Here is a 24,556-nt window from a genome sequence, read left to right as displayed (position 1 = left end):
TATCAAACTTCCATCACAGAATGAAGTTTCTAAATCTCTTTGAAGTATTATTTTAATCAACTATATTTTAATTCATGTTCGGGTATGGTCGACTTTTATTGATATGTGTGAACTTGAGGACTGAAGGTGACCATAATCCTCTCTCCCGGTCTGTGCAGGTTCTTTACACACTTATATCTCCAGTTTCCGGTCCGTCTATCCTCACCAGGGATATTGCACTGACCTCTGATAAGCGCCATCTAAAGTGTCCCCAACTGGCAGACTGCCCAGATATCCTATCAACCCTCACTGCCGACCTCAATGACGTCATGGCAGGGATTGGGGCCGGACACTCCGTTGCCCCTGACCAATTAATCCGTACTCTCACAACTTTTTGTGAACGCATATCAGGGCACTTCATTGTCCTGGTTACCATAAAAAAGCACAATACTCCCAAGAACTGTCTGTGGCTTAATAAGGAATGCTGCAAGCTCTAGCTCTGCTAAGTCCGAGCCATTAAAACCAAAGATACACCCCCATCCCCCTGGCTAGGAAAGCCTATAAAATATCCACAATTCTTGCTAAAATGAATTGGGACGAGCATAGATGGAATGCTGTTAATAATGCCCATGTAGACCGAGACTTCACTCTATTCTGGCAGTTAGTTTCCCGCAGTGGTGCCACAGTTGCAATGGAACCTGCAAATAACGTTGCTCTCTCCATCTGGGCTGATTACTTTACCATTCTATACTCAGATGCGCCCCTAAGTACCCCCATGACACCACTCTGATCCTACCTTGTCCCTTCCCTTCCACGCTGTTGTTTGAGATCTCAGATGTGCTTCAATCTCTCCCAGCTTTTGGAAGGGAAAGGGCTGCAAGGCTGGACAGCGTTCCTGCTGTTTTCCTATCTGACATGGAGGTTTGGTCTCGCTACATCTCAATCATTGCCAAATCTATTGCTGCAGGGGCTCCCACCCCTGAGTCTTGGAAAGGTGCCACTGTAATACCCATCCATAAAAAAGGCAATATGTCTTATTCAAACAACTATAGACCTACAAGTCAAAAAAGGTTTAATTGAACGCATCCAAAAAGTATTCTGTCGCTGTTTGCTTGGCAAAATACGGGATTGGATGCTCTAGATGGACATCCTCCGTCCCTTGCAAGTAGGCTTCCGGATGAAAGTCTCCACCATCGTTCAGGCTTTCTGTTTTCTCCTGATCTACTGGTGCACTGGTATTATCGGCAAGGGCAACCTATATTTTGCCTTGTTGACCTTGGATCTGCCTTTCATTTGATCCCGCGTCCTGCCCTCTGACAGGCTCCTACTAACGTGAAAAATCCCTTGAATATCTTGTCACTGATGATATGCCTCCACAAGGGCAACTTTGCAATCATCAGGTGGGGGGTAACCGGACAAGTTGGCCGGATGGGATCCCAGTACTCTGAGATGTACGCCAGGGCTGCGAATTGGCTCCCGCACTTTTTTCTTTATACATTAACTACATTGTTGCATTTTTATCCCAGGTTGAAGTGGATGCTCTTTTGTTGGCTCGAATTGAAAACTCCCGATCCTTTTATTTGCAGACAACACTTTGTTGATCTCTAAAATGCCTAGCGGGGTACAGAAACTCCTGTATAGTATTGAGGAGTTCTGTCTTACTCGGGGTTGGGAGATCAATCAATCAATCAATCAATCCATTTGTAGAGGGCATGACTCACCCGTGCGGGTCTCACAGCGCTGGGGGGGGCGGGGAAGGGGGGGGTGGTTGCTACTGCTCGAATAGCCAGGTCTTGAGGAGTCTCCTCAAGGCCAGCAAGTCCTGGGTCTGTCGTAGGCGGATGGGGAGGGTGTTCCAGGTTATTGCGGAGAGATGAGAGAATTATCTGCCGGGGGTCGCACAACGGATGCGGGAGACGGCAGCGGAGCGGAGCTGGCGTTTCGTGGTGTAGAAGGTGAGTTCGTTGAGGTACGCTGGTCCGGTGTTGTGGAGAGATTTGTGAGCGTGGGTGAGGAGCTTGAAGGTGATCCTCTTGTTGGCCGGGAGCCATTGCAGGTCTTTCAAGTGGGCTGTGATGTGGCAGGGGATGTGAAGGATGAGGCGAGCTGAGGTGTTCTGTATGCATCGTAGTCGTTTCTGGAGTTTGGCTGATGTTCCTGCGTAGAGAGCGTTTCTGTTGTCCAGTCTGCTGCTGACGAGGGCCTGGGTGACTGTTCTTCTGGTACTAGTGGGGATCCATTTGTAGATCTTGCGGAGCATGTGAAGTGTGGCTCAATGGTTAGAGCGGCAGATCCTGATGCAGAGGTCTAGCCCGGGACCAGGGTTCAATTCCTCGCCTCGCGGGTCTTGGGCTCTTAATTCCATGGAGCTCATAATTCTCGCCTCAATGCCTATTCCAATCATGGAGTCCCACTCTGCAACTCTGGGCAATAGCTTGCTTAATCTCCACAACGGCCCCCACAACGCTAAGGATGCCTGGTCTCCACTTTGGGGGCGCCCAGGAGTGGACGCCTCACAGGGAAAGCCAATATGGGTTCCACAGCGGTATTCGTACAAGCGCCTTGAGACCCTTGCGGGTGAGCAGTGCGCTATACAAGTATCAATTTACATTTACATTTACCTGAAAGTGGTCTTTCGGGGCCACTGACGTATGTCCTGCTTGTACTTCTTCTACGGAGAGTGTTGCACACATTTTCTTTGTTTGCGGAGCTTGCCCGCCCCTGCCGAACTTGGCTAGCTCCATTTGCAGACACCTAGGTGAGCCTGGTCACTCTACTGACCTTCGCATTCTGAGATCTGACTGTAGCCCAATGTTTACCATCTTAGTAGCTAAGTTCTTGGGTGCAATGCGGATATTTTGAAGAAAGGTACCCCCCTCTTTATTGTTATTTTGACTATTGTGTCTCACCTCTGTTCTCCCAACTTGCATGTCTGCAACATTAAGCAGCCCTCCTTGTACCATTCATTAATTTTGTGTACGCAAGTTGATATTTTAATCTCTTACTTCATTAATTTTGGCATCCATCTACATGAACTATGAATCAGTTATGCTGAAATGTACTGTTTTATATATTTATTTATGCATTTTTTATCTCCATTTGCACTTTTATGGCCCTGGATGCCAAAATAAAGTTATTTGACTTACTGGTATTATTTTAGTACTACTATAGATTTAATTGGCTTACTACTTAATATATTTTGCTAGGATTGTAAAATAGCTTTTTAGAAACAAATATTTTATTTTACAGAAGTAACCCATGCCTTTATTTCCTCATCAGTCTGTGATGGCCTCAAAGCCATGCCCCTTCTAGAGGTCCTACCACCCGAGACGCTCCACCTCCTCTCACAAGACAACAACTTTCCAAGCTCTCTTGTCTGGAATAGTTTTGCTTCTTGTAGCTTGTTCTGTCCTTGTCTATGCCTATGAAATCTCTTACAATGTGCTTTAGGATTGAGTTGAGGGGTCCTGAATTGTTCGATATTTAGGGTGAAAGTGGCTAATATATTATCAGAACGGTTCATCAACTTTGAGTTGTATCAGAGGGGACGTGATTCTTGGTGATGTCAAACGTTTTCCCTGCTGTATGGAATCCCATCTACCCGTAGTTTACCTAAAAAATTATACTTCTGGGCTCTCAGCATTTTTAAATGTCGCCTAGGCAGGTCATACGATCTGCCCTTTGAGACATGCTGTATCTACAATATGGGCTTCAAGCACCGCCCATCTTTTTTCATTGGATCCTCTTACTGTCCTTTGTAAATGCTGGCTTTGGTTTGGTGAATACGCTTAATAGTCCCTCTTTTGGACTTTTGTGTCCTCCTGTGAAGACTACCCCGTTACATGTGCTCTTATTCGTCAGATTATTTAGGATACTTTGAGAGCACAATTTTTTTTTAGTTTTGTTGGCCTGCCTCTGCTCCTGTTGAGTGTTCTGTTGTGTTTACTTCGTGCGCCAACTAGATGGAAGGTTTGCAGGTTCTTCATTTGCCATACTTGAACTTTTCTGCCGCGCTCTATTGTTGTTTTCATTTACTTTGGGAGCCGTGTTTGTGTTTTGGTTAACTTGGGCACCATGTTCTGAAAAGAAAGGTGTGCAGCCGCATTATTTGCCGCACCCCCCACCAGGCTTGTTTAGGACTTTTGCCCTACACCCAGGCAACCTGAAAACCAGACAAAGATAAGTTACTAACCAGTTTGGGAGGAAAGGCAACACGCGCTAATACTTCAAGCAACGCTATTTCTGTAAAGTCCCTCCACCAATAGGCATCCAGCCTTTACAGCATTGAAAATGTTGCTTCCTGAGGTTCTCTTCCAGGGGATCCTCATCAATAGTCATAAGCATTAGAATATTCCCGCCCATGTGCGGGACCCCGGAAACACTATATTATATGTGCCCCACATATAAATACACATATATATATATAAATAATATATATATAAAAAAAACAAGCAATAGCAGCCAAATCACATTAGAGCTGAAATATGCTGTGAAGAATTTCAACCATACATGAATAATAAGCATTAGAAACAGGAGAAACAACACCAAAGTTTGTTTAGAGGTTGTTTTAATGCTCAGAAAGCAGTAGAAATTCTCAGAACTCACTGGAAGCATAGGAAGCTCCCAGGCTGCATTGCAAACACACAGTCTAACAAGACTGAAAAGCTAACCTGTAGTTGAATAGCAAAACACTGACACTGTGCCTTTAAGGCACTCATGACCCCCTGTATCCCATCATGCCCCAGGAGTGGCAGTTAGGTCAGTTGTTCTTTCCGGCTCCTTCAGTGAAGGACCCTGGTTACACAGCTCCACTATTTTTCTGTTTTTTTACAGAAAAATTGCTTCTTTTTGACAACTTTTGCTCTTACTTCGACGTCTTACATCTAGTCAAGTAAGATACTGCTTGTTTTGAGCAGTTTGGAGAGCATTTTCCTCTGAAAATGCCTTCACTCTTTGATAAATGTCCTTCTTGTAACAGCAAGAAGGCCAAGACAGACAGCCACGAGGTCTGTATGTTTGCCTGCCTGAAGACCATGATCCAGACACCTGTCCTCATTGTGAGAACCTGTCAGGAAGGACTCTCAAGGACAGGGAGAGAATTCGAATTTATGGCCTGGCTCACAGAGCTTCGAGAGGGAGATCTCCAGTGAAGAAGGGCTCCAAGAAGACCCATTCCTCTTCAAAGAAGAAGTCTTCACACCCTTCAACTTCAGCGTCGAGCTCGGCGCTGAGAAAAGATCCACAGGTGGGATTTTCCTCTTTGAAGCTGCCGTCGACGGCGGGCTCGCCGTCAGGAGGAAGACCAGGTACGTCGACGACATCGAAGGCACCGGCTCCGTCGTCGAAATCCCCTCCGCCGTCGTCAACCGGGCGGCGATCGGCGTCTAGGAAGGCTACTCCGCCGCCGCCAACCGGGCGACGGTCGGCGTCGAGATCCATTACTCCCCCGCCGTCGTCAACCAGGCGACGACCGGCGTCGAGGGACGTCACCTCGCCGTTGTCAACCAGGCGACGACCGGCGTCGAGAAGTGTGACTCCGCCGTCGACAGTGGCTCGTCGATCGGCGTCGAGGACGCGGTCTCCGTCGGTGCGGCAGCAGCGCTCGGCGTCGAGGGTGCCCAATACCCCTCCGCCGTCGTCGCACATGCATTCGACGTCGAGACATGGATCTACGTCGGCGGCTGACCATCGCCGTTCGACGTCGAGGCAGAAAGCTCCGTCGACGACAGGGCGAGGCCGTTCGACGTCGAGAGAGAAGCCTCCGTCGGCGACGGGACATCAACGTTCGGCGTCGAGGCTGAGGTCCCCGTCAGCGACCGGACACCGCCGTTCGACGTCGAGGCAGAAAGCTCCGTCGGCGGTTGATCATCGCCGCTCGACGTCGAGAGACTACAGACACTCTCATGGACATTCGAGGTCGAGATTGTTTGATCCTCCGACTCCTCGAAGGCGGTCGGCTGCGAGAAAAGAGCGCTCGACGTCGAGACACTCGGATACGGTCATGGTGACAGAATCTGCTTCTCACCATTCATCTTATCGGTCCTCGGGCTCCTCTACTGCGCATTCAAGATCCAGAAGCCCTATACACAGGACTCCTGAACGTCGTCCAGATCCTTCAGCGGGGCACATCAGACTGTCACCTAGATGGTACAGGTCCTTGGACCATTGGAGAGACGATGGGCCTACCAAGCGTATGCAGGAGTATGCCAGCCCACACCACAGGTCACCTCTCCAAAACCTGGTGGAGGAGATGGACAAGCGTAGCCCTCCCAGGCGCACATCCCCTGTGACGCTACCCACCAAAGCGCCAAGAAGGTCCCGTTCGCCTACAAGGGAAGCTAGACGGGAAGGTCGGGGAAGATCTAGATCTCCTGCAAAGGAACCTAGACTGGAAGGTCGGAAGAGCTCTGGACCTCCCCGGGGCAGATCTCCCGTGCGGTCGCCAACCAAATCCCCCAGGGCATCCAGATCCCCTAGAAGGGAACATCGGACAAGAGATCGGGTCAGGTCTCGCTCCCCTAGACTGGAGGAGCGCTCCAGGAGGTCGCGGGAGCGGAGACGCAGTTCTCACCATCGACATGGACGTACTCAGTCTACCTCTTCCACTTCATCTACCAGATCGTCCAAGAGGGACTACTCACCGACTTTGACGGACAGTCCAACGTCCAGGTCCTCCCCAGTGGATGATATTGGCACGTATCTGGACGTTCTGCAGAGAGGTGCGCTTAAACTGAACATCGAAATGTCTGTCTCTCAAGTGACGACGACAGTCATTTTCGAAACCTTGCACAAAAAGGCCATCTCCAGACCTCTGCTGCCTTTGGTTCCGGGGATTATGGACCCTGTCAAGGAAGTTTTCCTAATCCCAGCAGCAATCAGAGCAGTGCCGGCACGCATTCAGAAGAAGTACAAACCGGCGGCTTCTGACCCGGTGTTTGTGAAGTCTGACCCTCCGGCAGACTCTGTCATCGTGGCAGCGGCGAGGAAGACACATGCGGTTGCTGGTTCATCTTCAGTCCCGCCAGATAAGGACAGCAAGACCCAAGACTCCTGGGGTCGGAAGGTTTGCAACTCTGCTGCTTCCACTCTTAAGGTCGCCAGTGCAGCTGCGCTCCTGGGTCGGTATGACAGAGCCTTATGGGACTCGATGGAAAGATTCAAAGCCAAGCTGCCGAAAGAGGACCAGCAGGACTTTGAGGAAACTGTTACGGAGGGGTGTCTGGTGGCGAACCAGATGATCAGCACGGCCGCGGATGGGGTGGTGCTTTCGGCTCATTCCTATTCCCATGGAGTTTGTGCCAGAAGATCGGCCTGGTTGCGCCTTACAGGTCTAAAACCGGATGCTCAGCATCAGATTCTAAATCTCCCCTTTTCGGGTTCCGCTCTCTTCGGGGAACACGCGGACGAAGAGATGACCCGAATGAAGACTGAGCTGGAGACGGTGAAGGCGGTGGGCTTGGAGAAGAAAAAGGAATTCAAGCGCCGCTTCAAATCCAACAGGGGGAGAGGGGCCCAACAGAGGGTTCAAACCCCTCAGTGGTCCCAGAACAAAACTCAGGGGAAGCCCCAGTTTCGTGGCAAGCCCAGCAGGGGCAGGGGGAGCCACCAGCAGTCCTCCAACACCACGAGAGGAGGAAAGGCCTGAACAGTGGCTTCCTCTGACGCCGTTGCCCACTCCAGTGGGAGGAAGTGCTTCACAACACCTGACAGAGTGGGTCAGCATCACAAGAGATCAGTGGGTGCTGAATATACTGCGAAATGGATACAGGATACGTTTCCGTGCTCTTCAAAAAGAGCATCCCTCCGAAGAGCTCTTGCCCTCACCAACTGAGCTTGCTCCGACGAGAGGTAAAAATCCTGCTGCAAAAAAGAGCGATAGAAGAAGTTCCTCGCGCTCTAAGAGGCATAGGAGTTTACTCCAGATATTTCCTTGTCCCCAAAAAAGATCAGGAGGACAAGTTCAGACCCATACTCGACCTACGACTCCTAAACAAGGTTATCGTCAAGGAAAAGTTCCGCATGTTGGCGCTTCACCAAATATGTCCTCACCTACAAGCCGGAGATTGGATGTGTTCGGTGGATCTACAAGATGCGTACTTTCACATCCCGATTGCGCAACAACATCGAAAGTACCTGAGGTTTGTTGTGGGACGCAAACACTACCAGTACAAGGTGTTACCCTTCGGTCTCAAGCCCGCACCACGAGTCTTCACCAAATGCATGGCAGTGGTGGCGGCTTTTCTTCACAAGAAGGGTCTCTTCGTTTACCCATATCTGGACGACTGGCTCCTAAAGGGTCCATCGCCAGTACGGGTAACGCAAGATCTGCATCTGTGCCTGCAACAGCTTCACAGGCTCGGCCTCCATGTGAACCTGGAGAAGTCAGTCCAGCGGCCTACGCAATCCATCCACTACCTAGGCTCCGTTCTGGACACAAGCGTGGGAAGAGCGTTTCCTTCGGAGGAGAGACTTTCTTCCATGAACCTGAAATGCGGGATTCTGCTAGAGTCTCGACCTCCAACAGCGCGACAAGTGGCGTCTCTGCTGGGTTCCATGGCGTCCTGCATTTTTCTCATCCCACACGCCAGGCTGAGAATGCGTCCTCTGCAACAGGCTCTGGAGGATCAGTGGGACCAGGCAACAGGTCGTTGGGAGGACCGAATCCATCTTTCCCAGGCGACAAAAGAGTCCATCAGATGGTGGACTCGGAGACACAATGTGATGGTGGGAGTGCCGTTTCATCAGCCCATTCCGTCCCAATCTATAGTGACAGATGCCTCCCTGCACGGCTGGGGAGCACATATGGGTCCGCTTCAGATTCAAGGCCGGTGGTCTGCGCAGGAGCAGACATACCACATCAACATGTTGGAACTCAGAGCGGTATTCCTGGCTCTCAAAGCTTTCCTGCCAGCGATCACATCCAACTCCGTCCTGGTTCAGACGGACAATACGACAACCATGTTCTATCTGAACAAACAAGGAGGCACGAAATCTCGCCCACTGTCTCGAGAGGCTCAGACAATATGGCATTGGCGCCTCGCTCGAGGTCTCACAGTGGTGGCGATGCATCTTCCGGGCGAGTTGAACGTCAAAGCAGACGCACTCAGCAGGCACTTCGAAGATCAGCCAGACTGGGTGCTAAACGACGAAGTAGTGGAAGAGCTTTTTCGTTGCTGGGGACGTCCATCCATAGACTTCTTTGCAGACGACGAAAACGCCAAGTGCCACGCCTTCGCGTCGAGGTTCCACAGACCGGGGACGCAGGGGAAAGCTCTTCTGTTGGATTGGGCAGGGATGTTCGCATACGCGTTTCCTCCCCTAGCTCTGATCCCGAGGGTGGTTTCCAAGCTCCTCAGGACGAACATGGAGATGATCCTGATTGCTCCAGACTGGCCTCGGCAGTGGTGGTATCCGGACCTTCTACATCTGTCTGTGTGTCCACACAAACGACTCCCTTGCAGACCAGACCTGTTGAGCAAAATGAACTGGAGGATAATGCATCCCAAACTCCCATCATTGAACCTAACAGCATGGCTCCTGAGGTCCTGCAATACGGACATTTGAACCTGCCTCCAGAATGCATGAGCATTTTGAAAGAGGCTAAGAGGCCGTCCACGAGAGCGTCCTATGCCTTCAAGTGGAAAAGGTTTTACTTGTGGTGTAGGGATCATCATTTGGATCCGATTAAGGGGCAGGAGGACGTCCTCTTACCATACCTCTTTTCCCTCGCAACAGCTGGTTTGAAGTATGCTTCCATTAGAGTGCATTTGTCAGCTATTGTGGCTTATAGGAAGTCCCCTGACCAGGTGTCTTTCTTTCAGGTTCCAGTGGTCAAGGATTTCCTTCAGGGTTTGAAGAAAGTGTATCCCCCTGTGCGAAATCCTTCTCCTCCGTGGGAATTAAACCTAGTTCTATCTAGGTTAATGTCTCCACCTTTCGAGCCCATCCACAAGGCTTCCTTACAACATCTCTCTTGGAAGGCAGCTTTTTTGGTGGCAATTACCTCTGCACGCAGAGTCAGTGAGATACAGGCGCTCTGTGCAAAGGAACCTTATACGGTATTCCCCCATAACAGGGTAGTACTAAGGGCTCACCCATCTTTCTTGCCTAAGGTCATCTCTGATTTTCATATAAATCAGTCTATTTCCCTCCCTTCCTTTTTTCCAAATCCGACGACCCCGGCCGAGCGGTCACTTCACTCCTTAGATCTTAAAAGAGTGCTGACGTTTTATTTGGAAAAGACTAAAGGGATTAGGAAAACGGACCAACTGTTTGTGAACTATGGTGCAATGAGAACTGGCTTCCCAGCAGCAAAGAGGTCCATTTCCAGGTGGATTGTCTCTTGCATTAAGTTGGCCTATCAACTAGCAGGAAAACCTTTGTTGATGTCTCCAAAAGCGCATTCCACTAGAGGGAAGGCGGCTACAGTGGCTTTCTTGCATGACGTTCCCATGTCAGAAATATGCAAGGCCGCGACCTGGAAATCAGTGCATACCTTTACGAGGCATTACTGCCTCGACTCTGATTCCAGGACTGACACTCAAGTAGGGCAAGCCTCCTTGAGGAATCTGTTTGGGTAGTCTGTTTTGTCTACTCACGCTTATTGATGAGATTTCTGTCTTATCTTTCCTTTGCCCGCAGGGATGAGGAGAGGCTCGCTATTCTATTCTAATGCTTATGACTATTGATGAGGATCCCCTGGAAGAGAAGGATTAGTTACTTACCTGTAATCCTAGTTCTCTTCCAGGGGTATCCTCATCAAAGTCATAAGCAACCCTCCCGCCTCCCCGGGCAAAGGATACTCTTTAATAAGGAGATATTGTTAACCTACGTGTTATTGGGTTTGTTTTTCAGTCTCCAAAAAGAACAACTGACCTAACTGCCACTCCTGGGGCATGATGGGATACAGGGGGTCATGAGTGCCTTAAAGGCACAGTGTCAGTTTTTTGCTATTCAGCTACAGGTTAGCTTTTCAGTCTTGTTAGACTGTGTGTTTGCAATGCAGCCTGGGAGCTTCCTATGCTTCCAGTGAGTTCTGAGAATTTCTACTGCTTTCTGAGCATTAAAACAATTTCTAAACAAACGTTGGTGTTGTTTCTCCTGTTTCTAATGCTTATTATTCATGTATGGTGGAAATTCGTCACAGCATATTTCAGCTCTAATGTGATTTGGCTGCTATTGCTTGTTTTTTATATATATATATATATTATTTATATATATATATATATGTGTATTTATATATGGGGCACATTTAATATAGTGTTTCCGGGGTCCCGCACATGGGCGGGAATATTCTAATGCTTATGACTTTGAGGATACCCCTGGAAGAGAACTAGGATTACAGGTAAGTAACTAATCCTTCTGCCCCACGTCAGTCCCTAAGCAAACCTCACAAAAGCGAAATGAAATGTCATCTTGTGAGGCTTCGGCCTTTGAGTTAGGCCGTCAATGTTGCTACTAGTCCATTACCCTTCCTTCAAAAAGCCCAGCATGAGGCCTTCCTCCTTACCTCTCATTACCTATGCCGCCCAGTGGATGACAACCCCCTGCTCATCAAAGCCACCTCGGCCATGCTACTTTCCTTTTTTTTTTGGTACCACCGCTGTTGCAATAGGAGGAACAAGGATCCAGCTGATATGAGGCAAGCACGTTTGTGGGCTGTGGCCCCTCGCGTGTGGTTAATAAAATCAGGAATGGTCCAACCTGCGAGATGTTATCTGCGCTTCTTACAGCTCTTTTCTAAGAGCTATAAATAACATCTAGTGGCATTTCTCATATGTAGCGTGCTGAGAGTGCTACGCTGGTTCCTGCAATAGAACTCTGTGCTTGAAGGTCTGCTCATCAAGCAATGCATTATCCGTTTTCTGTTACCTGAAGGAATAGAAGTCCACCTCCCTGCCCTCGAACCCTCCCACTCACTACCACTACCTTTGAGAGACCAGTGCTGCCGCCTGCTAGCTAATGCACCCTGCGCCTATTACTACAGTTGGATTTGTCCTGCATGTGATGAACGAACTGCTCTTTAATAAGCTAAGCAAAGCAAATAAATAAGCTGCTGCAGCCTTTCACCAGCCCAAGTTTGATAAACATACCCACAAAGTCTGCCAGCACCGCCGTTTGGTTACAAACTTTCTAAAGTTCCTCGAGACTTGGGAGTGGGTCTTGTGCGCTGCACTAATACATTGTTCAGGCTTGCTTGTGTTTTAATGTGTGTCCTTTAAGTGTTTGTGAGATACGGAGCTGTTGAAAGAGCGACGATTCCCAGTGGAAAAAAACATATACTGTTAATAATAATTTGTCTTATAGCAGAGATTACAAGACCACTGTGTTGCGGGCTGCGACCACCCAAACATTTCACATCACTGTCAAATAAGGGGCCATTCAGGAATGTTAACACTGCGACCCTGGTCTGCCCACCCTCTGTTTGGACTAGTAAAGATGGTTTGAGAGTATCTGTGCAGCAGTGAAACAAATCTAAATATAGGTTCACTTGGTGATTAAACGTGGACCAAGAATTATTTTCATTAACAGTTTTAAATACATAAATGCTCCATTTTAGATCAAAGTATCCACAGGTAGGCTTCTAACAAGGATGTTTTTTTTTTGCATAGTACGCTGTGAACTGACTCGCCTTCAGACACTTCTAACACTATAACAAGCATGCATTATAACAGGCAGTGAGAAGTTGCCTGCATTGCAAGGACAAACAAAACTAGAAGGCATTTTTGTAGGTTAAATCTTTTTTTAATGGTGTTTTGCGCTTTATAAAACTTCATAAATAAATAAAATAAATTCAGTTGTACATAATGTCTTCTTGGTTAAATAAAGGTAACCGAATTGCTTATAACACTTTTTTTTCATAACTTTTCAGCGTGCTGCACTGCAGCCACATACTCTTCAGCATAGTTTAAAATACATTGGCACCAGGAACCGAAGCAGAATCCCAAGGTCAAGGTTGTTCATAGTGCCTCTACCTTTAGCCTTCATTCTTGGTACCATGTCACAATGTCAAGTTGCAGTTGAATTACCAGTAGTTTATTTATTTTTTAAAACCTTTATTGAATCATCAAAGCATTACAAGCGCAGGTCTACAACCACAGGGGCCGGCCGCAAACTCAGGATATGGAATCAGGTGGCATGCAAATGTATACGACCACGTAATATCAACGAGAGAAGCATAGCATATGATTGTATGTGCCACTAGACGAAGGATATCAAAGGTTTCATTTTTTAGTTATGAAGAAACAGTAGTGGCTGCACTATCGATGGCGTCACACCATAGAATTAAGAAGACATGGGGGGGGGGGGGGACGTACCCCGCATTGCAATCAGAACCAGGTGATGAACATTACAGCCTTAAAATCAGTATAATAGCAAGCGATTCAGCTAGAGCATCATCCCGAAAACCCACCCTCCAGAGACAGTGAGGCATAGGCAAGTATAAACGCCAGATAGAGAAAGAAGTGAGATAGAGAGAGACAGCCGACCTACTGAAGAGGAAGGGAAACCCCACCGAAGAGAAGAGGAAAAGAAAAAGGGACCATAGAACAAAACAAACTAAAATAATAAACCCCCCCCCCACACCCGCCACCCTGCACCCCTGTAATGGCTACGGCCAACCTCACTAACAGCGTGCCTGTCGCCCCGGAACTGCCCTAAAGAAAGGAAAGAAAGCGGAGAAGGAGAGCAATACACACACACTCCCGGTCCTCATTACCCCCCACCAGCAGCAACCTCCCCAAAATTCAATGGCGACTATTAAAGCAAGTCCTGAACACATACAAGGGGAGAACTCCAACAAAAACCTCCCGTCTCCCAGTAGTATACACTGTGCATATCCGGCATAAAGCACATAGAAAAGCTAACCCCGAATGTCAAAGTCAACCCTGACCAGTTCGGTTCTTCACGAAAGCCCATGTCGACCAAGCCACAGCACTCACGAAGAAAGCGAAGCGTCCAAGACAGTTCAAAACAATGGCGACGAATCGAGGAGAGGAGACAAAATGGCGGCATCCGAAAATTCGACGATGGAGGGTGAAGAAGGAAGACGAACCTCTCCGAAAGTCACTGAAGAGCTGTCTTTGGCGGTAAAAACCTTTAGCAACAATGTTCCGTCGAACAGGAATGGAGCCGGGAAAGCCAACGACGATCACAGGTGCACCCTCCATGAGACTAGAGTAATCAAAAAAGGCCAAAACAGGCTTCCGTCCGGGGGTCTCTAAATAGTGCGGAGAATAATCCACGGCGTCCAAGGCATGCTAACAACTTGTCGGATTATCCATTTCTGGATCCAAATGCACGTTATCCAGCTTTACAGACATCCGTTGGCACAGGACGGCAAAGTGAGAGCGGAGCGCCCCAATGGCGGCCATTACGGACCTCAGCGATGGTGTGCCGTCAGTCCCCCCCATTTCCTCCGGCATGAGACGAGGCAGGATTTGGATCCCTGAAACACCGTCCAGGAGCCAGGCACACACGGGGCTTATGACAACAGCGAGCGCTCACACAACAAGCAGGGTCGGTATTTTGCCACTCTCGGGGGCCAGCCCGACAACCCGGGCTCCCCAGGGGGTCACCGGGCATAGGACCCCCGACCGTGGTCACCGATATCACAGGCGTCTCTGTGCCGTGTCCTTGGATTAAGCCGGTTACCCAGTCGCCAACTGGAATTAGAATAATTGGACCGAGGTCGGGAGACCGGAAGCCACCCTGGTCTCACAGCCGATGTTGATCACTTCCAACCCGGATGGGCCAGAAATCAAGGTCCCGGCGGAAGCCCTGGAATAGGCCAAGAAGTAAATTTGACGTAACTTTGTCACCCGGTAGGTTGGAGGGTTCGGATTTGCACCGCAGGAATCAGGAGCACTTCATACGTGCGGTAGTCCGGCGAAGGATGAAGGGCAGGATGTACGAGCTGCCGGTGGAGGTCGGCAGAGCCGGGAGCTTATGACCAGTAGTTTAAATTGAGCAAACAACCCCTGGTTTTTCTTCTGGCAGCCTTGCTTGGATTTCCCAAGAAAAAAGGTATGCTATTCGCCCTTTCGTCCAATACCTTTACAATGCACACTCCAGTCTTTTGGAGGCAAAGTTTAACATAACAGATCTATCCTTGCCTAAGCACCAACATCTGCTGGTTCTACATTGTGCTTGTTTTTGATGATAACTAGGGCTACTAGGAGTAGGGCTTTAGGGAGCTCTGTTGAGGTCTTAAACTTATTAACACATGATTTTGACTTGTGAAAGCTGATGAAAATCTGACATAAAGTTTAAGGCACACAACATGACTTCAGCTGAGTACATTTGACAAAGCAAATCAACCGTTCTGGACAATTTTACTGCAGAGACACTGTTGAATTACAGAGAAATTGTTGCTTAGCAATAGAAGCAGTTTACCTTTTTATGTTTAAGCCATTGCTCCTAACTTGTGAGGTTTTTTTTTTAGATTTTTTTTACAGTTTGGTAAAATCTGTGAATTTTTTATGTGGTATTGAGATGGTTCAAGCTTCACAACTTTTACATCGAAGCAGCGCTTTGTGTTCTGATTTCAGAATTCGCAATTTTTTCTTCTGGTAAGCTGCTGTTAGGGCAAAAACCAGAATTGGGTGTTCTTAAATGTTCTCTACTCTTAAAGTGCATAAGCTTGGTTGCCTTGTTTTCCTGGATTTTATACCAGCACTTCCTCCTTATATTCTGCATTGTTTTCATTGAACCTTTTCTGTGCATTTGTTTGGAAAGGGCATTACTCTGCCCAGTATTTATTTTGAAAGTTTTATATAGAGCGAATAAGATCTTTGCAGATATCAGAGCGCTTTACAAAGAAAAGGGGTAAGTACAGGAGAGTGCATAACAGGCATTTGGGCATAGCGTAATTGTAGGTAATAAGTGAGTGGTAGGGTAGGTACATCAAATAAGAGGGAGCATAGACAATGAGGTAAGTTGATAAAACAAGTAATATAAATAAGCAAAGAGATCAAACATGTAATACAGATCGGCGCAGAGTCTTAAGTCCAAAGTAATAGTTCAAGTGTACTTAGCCATGAGGAAAGCTTTTACTTCTTTCTTAAAAAGAAGAGTGGAGGAGATGAGCCTGGTTTCAGGAGGGAGTGAGTTCCAGATCCTAGGCGCCATTCCTGAGAAGGAGCGTTTGTAAGTTTTTTCCTTCCGGAATCTTCGAGGCTTCAGCAGAAGATTGTTTGTGCTTCTAGTGGTTCTGGAGCCACCAGAAATTGTCAGCTTCTGAGTGAGGTAGCCGGGTGAGTTCAGGTGTACAGCCTTGTGCGTCATGCAGGCAATTTTCAGATGTATTCTGGCTTCAAAAGGCAGCCAGTTCAGGGATTTAAAGTCAGGGGAAATATGTGAGTGTTTTTTAGAACCAGTGATGAGTCTCGCTGCCGCGTTTAGCGAAGCTCTTAGGGGTGCAGTTGTAGTTAGGGGGAGTCCGCAGAGGGCGATGCTGCCGTAGTCTATGCGAGGGATGACTAGTGCTTGAACTGCAGTTTGGAAGTCTTTGGTTGGGAGGAAGGGTTTAAGTTTTCTCAAGGTATTTATTTGGAAGTTCGCTCCCTTAGTTGCCTTGCTGATATGCTGCTGTATGTTGAGATTGGCGTCAAGTGTTATGCCTAAAGATTTTGCTGAATCCACGGTGGTCGGTTGGACATTGAGTGCAGTTAGGTGCTTAAGCCAAGTTTGAGCGGTAGAGATTTTCGCGGGAGGTGAGATCAGAAGGAACTCAGTTTTCAGAGCATTGAGTTTGAGGTGGTTATCGGCAAGCCAGGATTGGGTGCTTCTGATCGTTGAGTTCAGAAGCATGTCTTTGGGGGATTGTAATTTGAGATATAGTTTGGTGTCGTCGGCGTACATGTGAAAGTGTACATTGGATGCTTGTAGCAAGGTGGTGAGAGGTTCCATAACTAGGTTGAACAATGTTGGGGATAGGCAGGATCCTTGGGGGACAACGATACAGTTACTGGAGAGGACATTAGGTTGTTGATCTTGAATTTCTGAGACCGGTTGTGAAGAAAGGAAGTGAACCACTGGAGAACAGTCCCAGATAGACCCATTCTTGTGTTTAAAAGTTCGAGTAAGTTCTCATGTTTAACAGTGTCGAATGCTGAAGAGAGATCAAGAAGGATGAGGAGGCAGGTATCGTTTTGATCTAAAATTTGGAGGGCGGCGTCAATTATGTGAGTCATAGCGGTTTCGGTACTGTACCCTGCTCGGAAGCCTGATTGATGAGGGTTGAGGAGATCAAACTGCTCTATGTGTTTTGTCAATTGTAGTTGAACGCATTTTTCCAACAGTTTGGCGAGAGTGGGAATGTTGGTAATAGGACGGTAATTGTTTAGATCAGTGGGGTCAGCTGTTGGTTTCTTTAGTAAGGGTGTGACTTGTCCAACTTTGAGGGAGTCAGGGATGGTTCCTTGTTGAAGTGAGCTGTTAATAATTGTAGTCCAGAGTGGGAGGAGCAAAGGGGTGAAGTCTTTTACAGCGTTAGCAGGAAGGGGGTCAGTGAGGTGATTGGATGGTTTCAAGGTGCTGAGCAGTCTGTCAATTTCTTCTTCAGAGTAGGTGCCAAAGGATGACCATGCAGCATTGTTTTTTGGCTCAGTGGGTGTAATGCCGTGGGGTTTAGAGTCGTGGCTTGCGTCAATGAGGAGATCGCTTCTTATGCTGTCAGTTTTTTGGTTAAATAAAGCAGAGAAGTCTTCACAGGAATGTGCATCGCCTCTTTCTGTGGGAACCAGCTGGCATTTCAAGGTTGCATTTGGTTTACACCTTCCAGGCGACTGCAGATAGCGCCTGATTGTTGAACGTAAAGTCGTTTGGGTCAATTGATTAGACAGTGGCAGTAACCAAGGTCTGTGCTTAGCGAGGGAAGAATGAATTTGAAGGTTATAGCAATTATTTGAACTGTGCTCAAAAAGGTGTTGCAGCAGTGGAAACTGGTAATTTTAATGTACTTTAACAACTCCAAACAAACCTGCTTTTGATTTTTTTAAGACAACAGTCCAGCTACTGCAAGGGAACTACCTCGAAATTCCTACACCTATCAATGTGTTTTGATATTGCTCAGACAAAAAAGAAACCTCCCCCATTTTGTAGGATACATGTATATTCAGTGCTTATTCTGCCCTGCTATCTTCTCCCGTGCTCCGGTGTCAGAGGGGGAAGGGGAGAGAGCGTGCTGCGAGAAGGCATCCATCATGCATTAAGATATCCCTTCGCTCTTGTTTGTATGCAGATGTGTTGGTTGTCCAATGGACAGAGCTTGAAAGCATGGAGGGCCAGGGAGAATGAGCTATCTGTTGCGGCTGGGAGGATCATGCTCGCCAATACATCTAGTTAAACTCATGGATGTTTGTTTGTTGTACCATATCAGGGTCATGGGCAAGGTGAGGGGACTGCCTGAGTACAATCGACCCCCAGTGACCTAGTCTTAACCACCTTTTATATGGATTGCAGGGCTTTGTGAAACCCATTTAATTTTATTATGTTCCGATGGTTAAGACCTTTTTGTGATTATGCACACTATGTCTGTCATTTGTACATTGCACACTTACTTTGCCCTCTCACAGCTGTCACCTGTGGCACCTTTTAATTCACTGGAATTGTCTTTTTATTCATGACTAGTGAGTAACTAAAAGCATTCTTTGTGAGAAGCAGCGTCATTGCATGTGGTCATTCCTGCCAATGTCCAAAATACTTTCAAGTGATTCCCTTGGGGACAGAGTTGTGTTTATGGCCATTATTACCCTAGTTCCTTGGGAATACAGGGTGCCCGTCAAATAGAGGGAAAGGCAGTGCAAGGCCATACAGAAAGTAGTGCCAAGGAACGATGTAAATATACATACACACATGTTACAGGGAATTGTCAGGGCAGTGCTGTGATGCAGTTCCAACTTGAAACACTATGACTTTGATATGCGATGGAACTTATGTGGCATTTCCCGCATGTGAACTATCACCGTGATATATTCTTTTTTTTATCCTACTAATTTTAACCTAGTAGTTCATATAGCGTACATTTGTCCTATCAAACTCTGCTTGCTTTTGTGTGTTTCTTGGTTGTGTAGTGATATCTGGGTGTTAACGTATTGCTTATCCATTTAGAGCTGGAAGTAACAATCTACTTCAACTTTTCTCATTAGGCATCATCGATGACTTGACCGTAGCTGGTGTAAAATGTTTTGGTCCCACAGCAAAGGCAGCGCAGCTTGAGGCTAGTAAGAGCTTTTCCAAAGATTTTATGGACAGGCATGGGATACCTACTGCCCGATGGAAGTCTTTCACTGATCCAGAAGAAGCGTGCCGGTTTATTAATGGGTAAGTCAAATGTTGATGAGGCAATTCTCTTAGCCCAACAGGAAAATAGAATGTCATGCAAAAATCAACTATACCAGATGCCTGCTGTTGTTATGAGCTTGAAGCCCCTGACAGTAAAACATTTTTGATAATGGATAATGCACACTTCTGTAAGAGTGCGAGATTCTATCTGGCTTTCTAGATTGGAGTGGCCTTAATGTGCCTTAGATGAGGTCCCACAAAGCGCTTGTCTAATAGCTTGCAGCTGAGGCAAGTCTAAAACCCTCATTGAGGTACCCTGCGACATAGCTAAGGTTTAGTGCACATTTCAGAGCATTGACTCTGTCAGATGTGCAGGGCAAAGAAAAGAAAATCAGCAATCATAATTGCTATGTAGTTAAAAACATTCCCCTGGATACGTTGCCTTGTCTCTTCCTTCACGATGACTTTCCTGATATCTCAAAGATGTCACAAGATGGTGCCCGACCCATGTCTCTGCTGGATACGTTGCCTAGTCTCTTCCTTCACAATGACTTTCCTGATATCTCAAAGATGTCACAAGATGGTGCCCGACCCATGTCTCTGCCTGTGGGGCTGACCTTGTGTAGATTCACATATTGCCTCCCCATTATGGTCCTGCTGGCACAGTCTTCCTTGTATACAGGAACTTTTCGCCAACAATATGGGACAACTCAGTAAAGCAAATGGTGTTTAGGATGCACATGTTACAGTGACCCTGGATCAGCTTCCCAGATGTTCATAGTTACTATGGCCATTTTAACTGGTCCTTATTTGGTGCCTTGAGTAGTGAAAAGTAAATTACAAACAGGGCAATAAACACTTTTCAACCTTTTTTTGTGGTCATCTCCCTTGCAAAGCTGGTATTGGAATTGAAGGGAAAGGAAATGTCTCCCTATGTTCCCTCTCTGGCCATGTCCATAGGACACATTCCATTTGGGCATCTACTGGGAGTCCTGGGCAGGTCCGATACCATTGATTTCAGGCCTTTAGTTGTTTTGTTAGGTACCTTTGCTATGAAACCCCTAATACCTTTGTCCAACTCTTTTGGCAAACCCTTGTAAGCAGCTGTGGTGAGATGATTAGGGTCATTTTCTTTAAGGTCATCAAGATATTCACTGAAAGTTGGGGAAAACTAATCCCTGATGTGTTCAGCTAGGAAAAGGAATTAAAATCTTGTGCTTTAATACCATTCAGCCAGCTGTCGCAACTTCTTTTTGCTTCAAGATCGACCTTATCTTTCTTGTCCTTATCCTTGAAGTTTTCCTTGCACTTGGCTGCCCAACCTCCCGATCTCAGCATTTTTCATACAGTTATAGTACAAAGTCTTTTAGAATCACACAATTCAAGAATGACTTAATTTCCACCTAAGAAAGGGTGACTTAGCCACTTACTTCTCAGCAAGGCCTACTTTCTGAGCTAAACCAGCCAGCTCCAAGTTTCCTGCCAAGCTAAGATACCTCAACCCATTGTTTAAGGGGGTGCCCAATCCCTGTGAGGTGGTACACTGTTACAGGACCTCCAGAGGGAATTGTTCTTTCTTTAAAGTTGTTGTTTTTACCATTCACAACTTGTCAGTACATAACAAAGTGTATTATACACAAACTCATTAATAGGTTAGAGACTGCCTATTTGATAATTTAGTGTGTATAACAAAACATAAACCCCAAGTATGCCACCTGTACCCAGGTTGGCAGACAGGAGTGTGTGGGATCAGCACCCATGTTGGTGATCAGCACCCCTGTTGACTGTGGAGAACTATGGACTCGAGGTGAGGAAGTTTGACTTTAAATGGCCCCAGATGTCCTTAGGTCTGGTGGACGGTGACACCAAGTCGGCATTACGTTCCAGCTGCTCACTACAATAGACAATGGAGGTCAGCCACTGCTCTAATTTAGGAGACTTCCTCCTGCTCCAGTAGTTGGCCAATGGCCTCTTGGCCAGAAAAATGCTAAGGCAAGGCATTTCTTGTGTGGTTTAGTGAACTCCTGCTCCAGCCCAGTGTGGTAATCCCGGGGTCTGAATTAATCTCACATTGAACCATAGTGGATAGGGCAAACATCTTTTTGCACCAGCACAGTTGTATTTGGCTGCAGCACATGGCCAGGGGAAGGAATCTGAGCTCCGCAAGTCCTCATCTGGAGCAGTTTGAGTGCTCTCTCAGACCGAACCTCCAAAGTGCCCTAAGAGTGTAGTTCACCCTTTGGAGGAATTTGTAATGTATGATACACAACTTGTACTGGAGGAGACCATACCTGTCCTGTACAACGCAATTTCCACATCTTCTCTGACAGCTATTGGCCCTTCTCTCCCCCATTCCATACAGGCATTCGGCACCCTTGTGAATAGCTCCTCCTGTGCTCTGCGGTATAGCCTAGGTATATCTTGTGTGTGTGGTGACTGGTAGCTTTTCCTTGAAGGGCTAGGCTCTGTAGATAAAGTTGGGATCTCTGATTTACTTGCTCCCGTAGTCAGTAATATAACAATATGTCCGGGGTATGGATGGTCCCCAGCATATTCTGTTAGTTTGCAAAATGTGTCATCCTTGTAGAGTCCCCCCCAAGTGTCTGAGTCTTCTAGCTTCCAGCTGAGGGATCCCATTTGCTTCATGTAAGGGCAGGTGCACGGAGTAAATTATACCACGACTCACCTATTTCTATAATCTGTCCCAGGCTCTATTTGTGCATATAGCGCTAGCAATATTTCTTGTATGTATAGGGACTGGTGTGCCAGTCAGTGACTGGAGTGGAAGCGGAGCCATACTATCCAACTCAAGTGCAGTATGTGATTGGTAAGGCATCAATCGGTGTCAGTATGTAGTGAAGTGTACCTGTGCACATGGATGGTCCCAACCTCTCCGGTCATATTTGCCAACCAATGTTAACCCGATCAGTTGGGTTTTGAGCATGCTAAAAATGATCTGGAGAGGAACTTGGGTATATGCACAAAAAGGTATAATACCTTAGGTAGGACCACAGTTTGGGCTAACTTTGCCATTTTATAATTCTGTTCTTCAACCATAGCTTTTTTTCTAGCTCCGACCTTTCTTTTCCCACTGCCCTATCTTTTTCCTTATTATCCCTCTTACTCTTTTTCTCTATTTCTCGTCATGAACCAGCCTCATTTTCTCCAGCTCCAATTCTGCAGTTTTTCATTCTTCTGAGCATTTGCTTTAGGGAAGGTTAGTTATGGGTTCTTAAGGTCCAAAGCTCTGAAAGGTTTGACCCATTTTCTTTGGAGAGAGCAGATCAGATACAGTGAATTCAGAGGTGACGAGGTGGAAATCTAAATACATGTCGCGAGTGTTTTCTGGACCATCGAAGTACTACCAACCATATACATTTCTTTTAAAAAGTTTCTATTGTGCAGTACTTGGAGACCTTGGCTGGCCTGCAAATGAGTAAAGCAAGATCTTAGTCAAAGCTCATCCACATCTACGTTCGTTGATGGATCTATTTGAGTAGATGTTGCCTTTAAATAAGTATTTGAGTAGATTCCATTTGGCTGCTCACTTTCATGCTCTTGTCTGTCTTCTGATCACAGTGCAGATTTCCCTGCGCTAGTTGTGAAGGCGAGTGGTCTGGCAGCTGGTAAAGGAGTGATTGTTGCAGAGAATAAAGAGGTGGCCTGTAAAGCAGTACGTGAGATCATGCAGGTTAGTTGTGTTTTTGTCGTTTTTTAAAACTTCTTTTTATGTTTTTATTTGAACAGTACAGATGTGCGTACAGTCAGACATGATATATTATGTGAAGTGCTATGCATCGCATGTGTTGCATTTATGTCTCTCAGACCTCCCGTCCTGTCTTGACTGAGTCTCTAGGTAACAGTCTAATAATTAAGATATGTTTGATTTCTTCCTGCATCCCTAACCGTAGAGGCCCGCTCCTTGCTGCCATTAACCCCAAATTCTCACATATTTCCTCATACATCCACGATCTATATAAACCGTTTTCTCTTCTGATGCGTAGTTGTCCATATCCTTACGCCATTCTGCCAAAGCGCGGGAGTTGGTGGAGTTCCTGCTCTTCCATTTCCAGGCAGTGTCTCGCTTGGCCTGTACAAATTCAATCTCCAGAGTCCTTTAGCTGTAACTTTCAGCTGCCCATAATACCTGAACTTGCTACTTTATGATCTAGTTCTACTGGGTGGGTTTTCCTTTTTTTAAACTATTTTTAGCACAAAGGGCCTCTGCACTCTGCCTGGTAAATGCAAGACATACAGGCAAACGTCACACACACTGAGTACATGCCAATTATTGCAAATTAGAAGAAAGACAAACTTGGCAGTGGGATGCACTGCAAGGGCAGCCATGCACTTTACAAACCCTAAACATAAACAAAAAGTGGAAAGGTTTTTACTTATCCAACTTAAATTTGTATGAATGCATATGAAACATTTCTACACACAGTACATCTGTAGCTATACATTTGTGACGTTAATGTACTCCCCTCCTTTTGCCATCCCACCATACGTTTTTCAAATCTTTGTTTAGTCTCGCAAAATATTTGCAAGCTCTGCGATTGTCAGACCTTGGAGGTGCTTTAGATAAATTGACAAGATGTATATCTATACTCCAATTAACTTTCTATATTTTTCACTGCCGATTAAATTCTTAAACCTAATGCATTTGTTTGTCATTCATTGTACATTTCTTGCACTTTATTACATTTGCTCTTATAACTGGTTTCATTTGTTTACATAGTGTGTGACCATTCATTTTTACATTTACTGCAGACCTGCTACAGGGGTGAAGCCTGCAAAGAGTGTTTCATGTATCACCAAGTGCCTTAGAAGTGTCCTATTACAGTATTCAGAATACATTCATGTGCAAGCTTTTCTTATCAAGTTCTTAAAAAAGCTTTCCCTTCAGAAGCCATTTTGTTGTGCTTTGAAAACATCCTTCTCTTTAATTTCAAACCTTGTCTGACAGGAGTGACTTAAGAGACCTGGAAGAGCTGAGTTTCCTCGATCATATGCAGTGACTAATTGTGTTTTTAATGCAGGACAAGACGTTTGGCACTGCTGGAGACATTGTTGTAGTTGAAGAGCTTCTGGAAGGTGAAGAAGTTTCGGTAAGGGGCTTTCTTTTATTTCAGTCACTTGATAGTATTTCCATTGTATTGATTGCCTTCATTTTTTTGGTTGAAAGAAAAGGTCACAGATAAATGAGGAAAGCATATTCAGTAAAACATTGAAATGTAGCTGGAAGTGGATTTGCTCTTTCCATTGTTCTCTTTGTTTTCGCTTTCATTTTCAA

General features: G+C 46.4%; 1 protein-coding gene across 2 annotated transcripts in view; it reads left to right on the top strand.

Moving 5' to 3' along the window:
• The window catches only part of LOC147698759 (trifunctional purine biosynthetic protein adenosine-3-like), a 277,831-nt gene that overhangs the window by 62,097 nt on the left and 191,178 nt on the right, over positions 1-24,556 (top strand). For both annotated transcript variants that reach the window (XM_086935334.1, XM_086935335.1), the window contains exons 4-6: positions 19,128-19,302; positions 22,843-22,954; positions 24,303-24,371. In XM_086935334.1, the coding sequence (XP_086791460.1) occupies positions 19,128-19,302; positions 22,843-22,954; positions 24,303-24,371 (356 nt within the window). The remainder of the gene's footprint in view (positions 1-19,127; positions 19,303-22,842; positions 22,955-24,302; positions 24,372-24,556) is intronic.

Source organism: Lissotriton vulgaris, chromosome 8 (genome assembly GCF_964263255.1).
Source record: "Lissotriton vulgaris chromosome 8, aLisVul1.2, whole genome shotgun sequence".
NCBI lineage: Eukaryota > Metazoa > Chordata > Amphibia > Caudata > Salamandridae > Lissotriton > Lissotriton vulgaris.
Note: the sequence above shows the minus strand (reverse complement) of the source record. Positions and strands in the feature narration are given on the sequence as shown.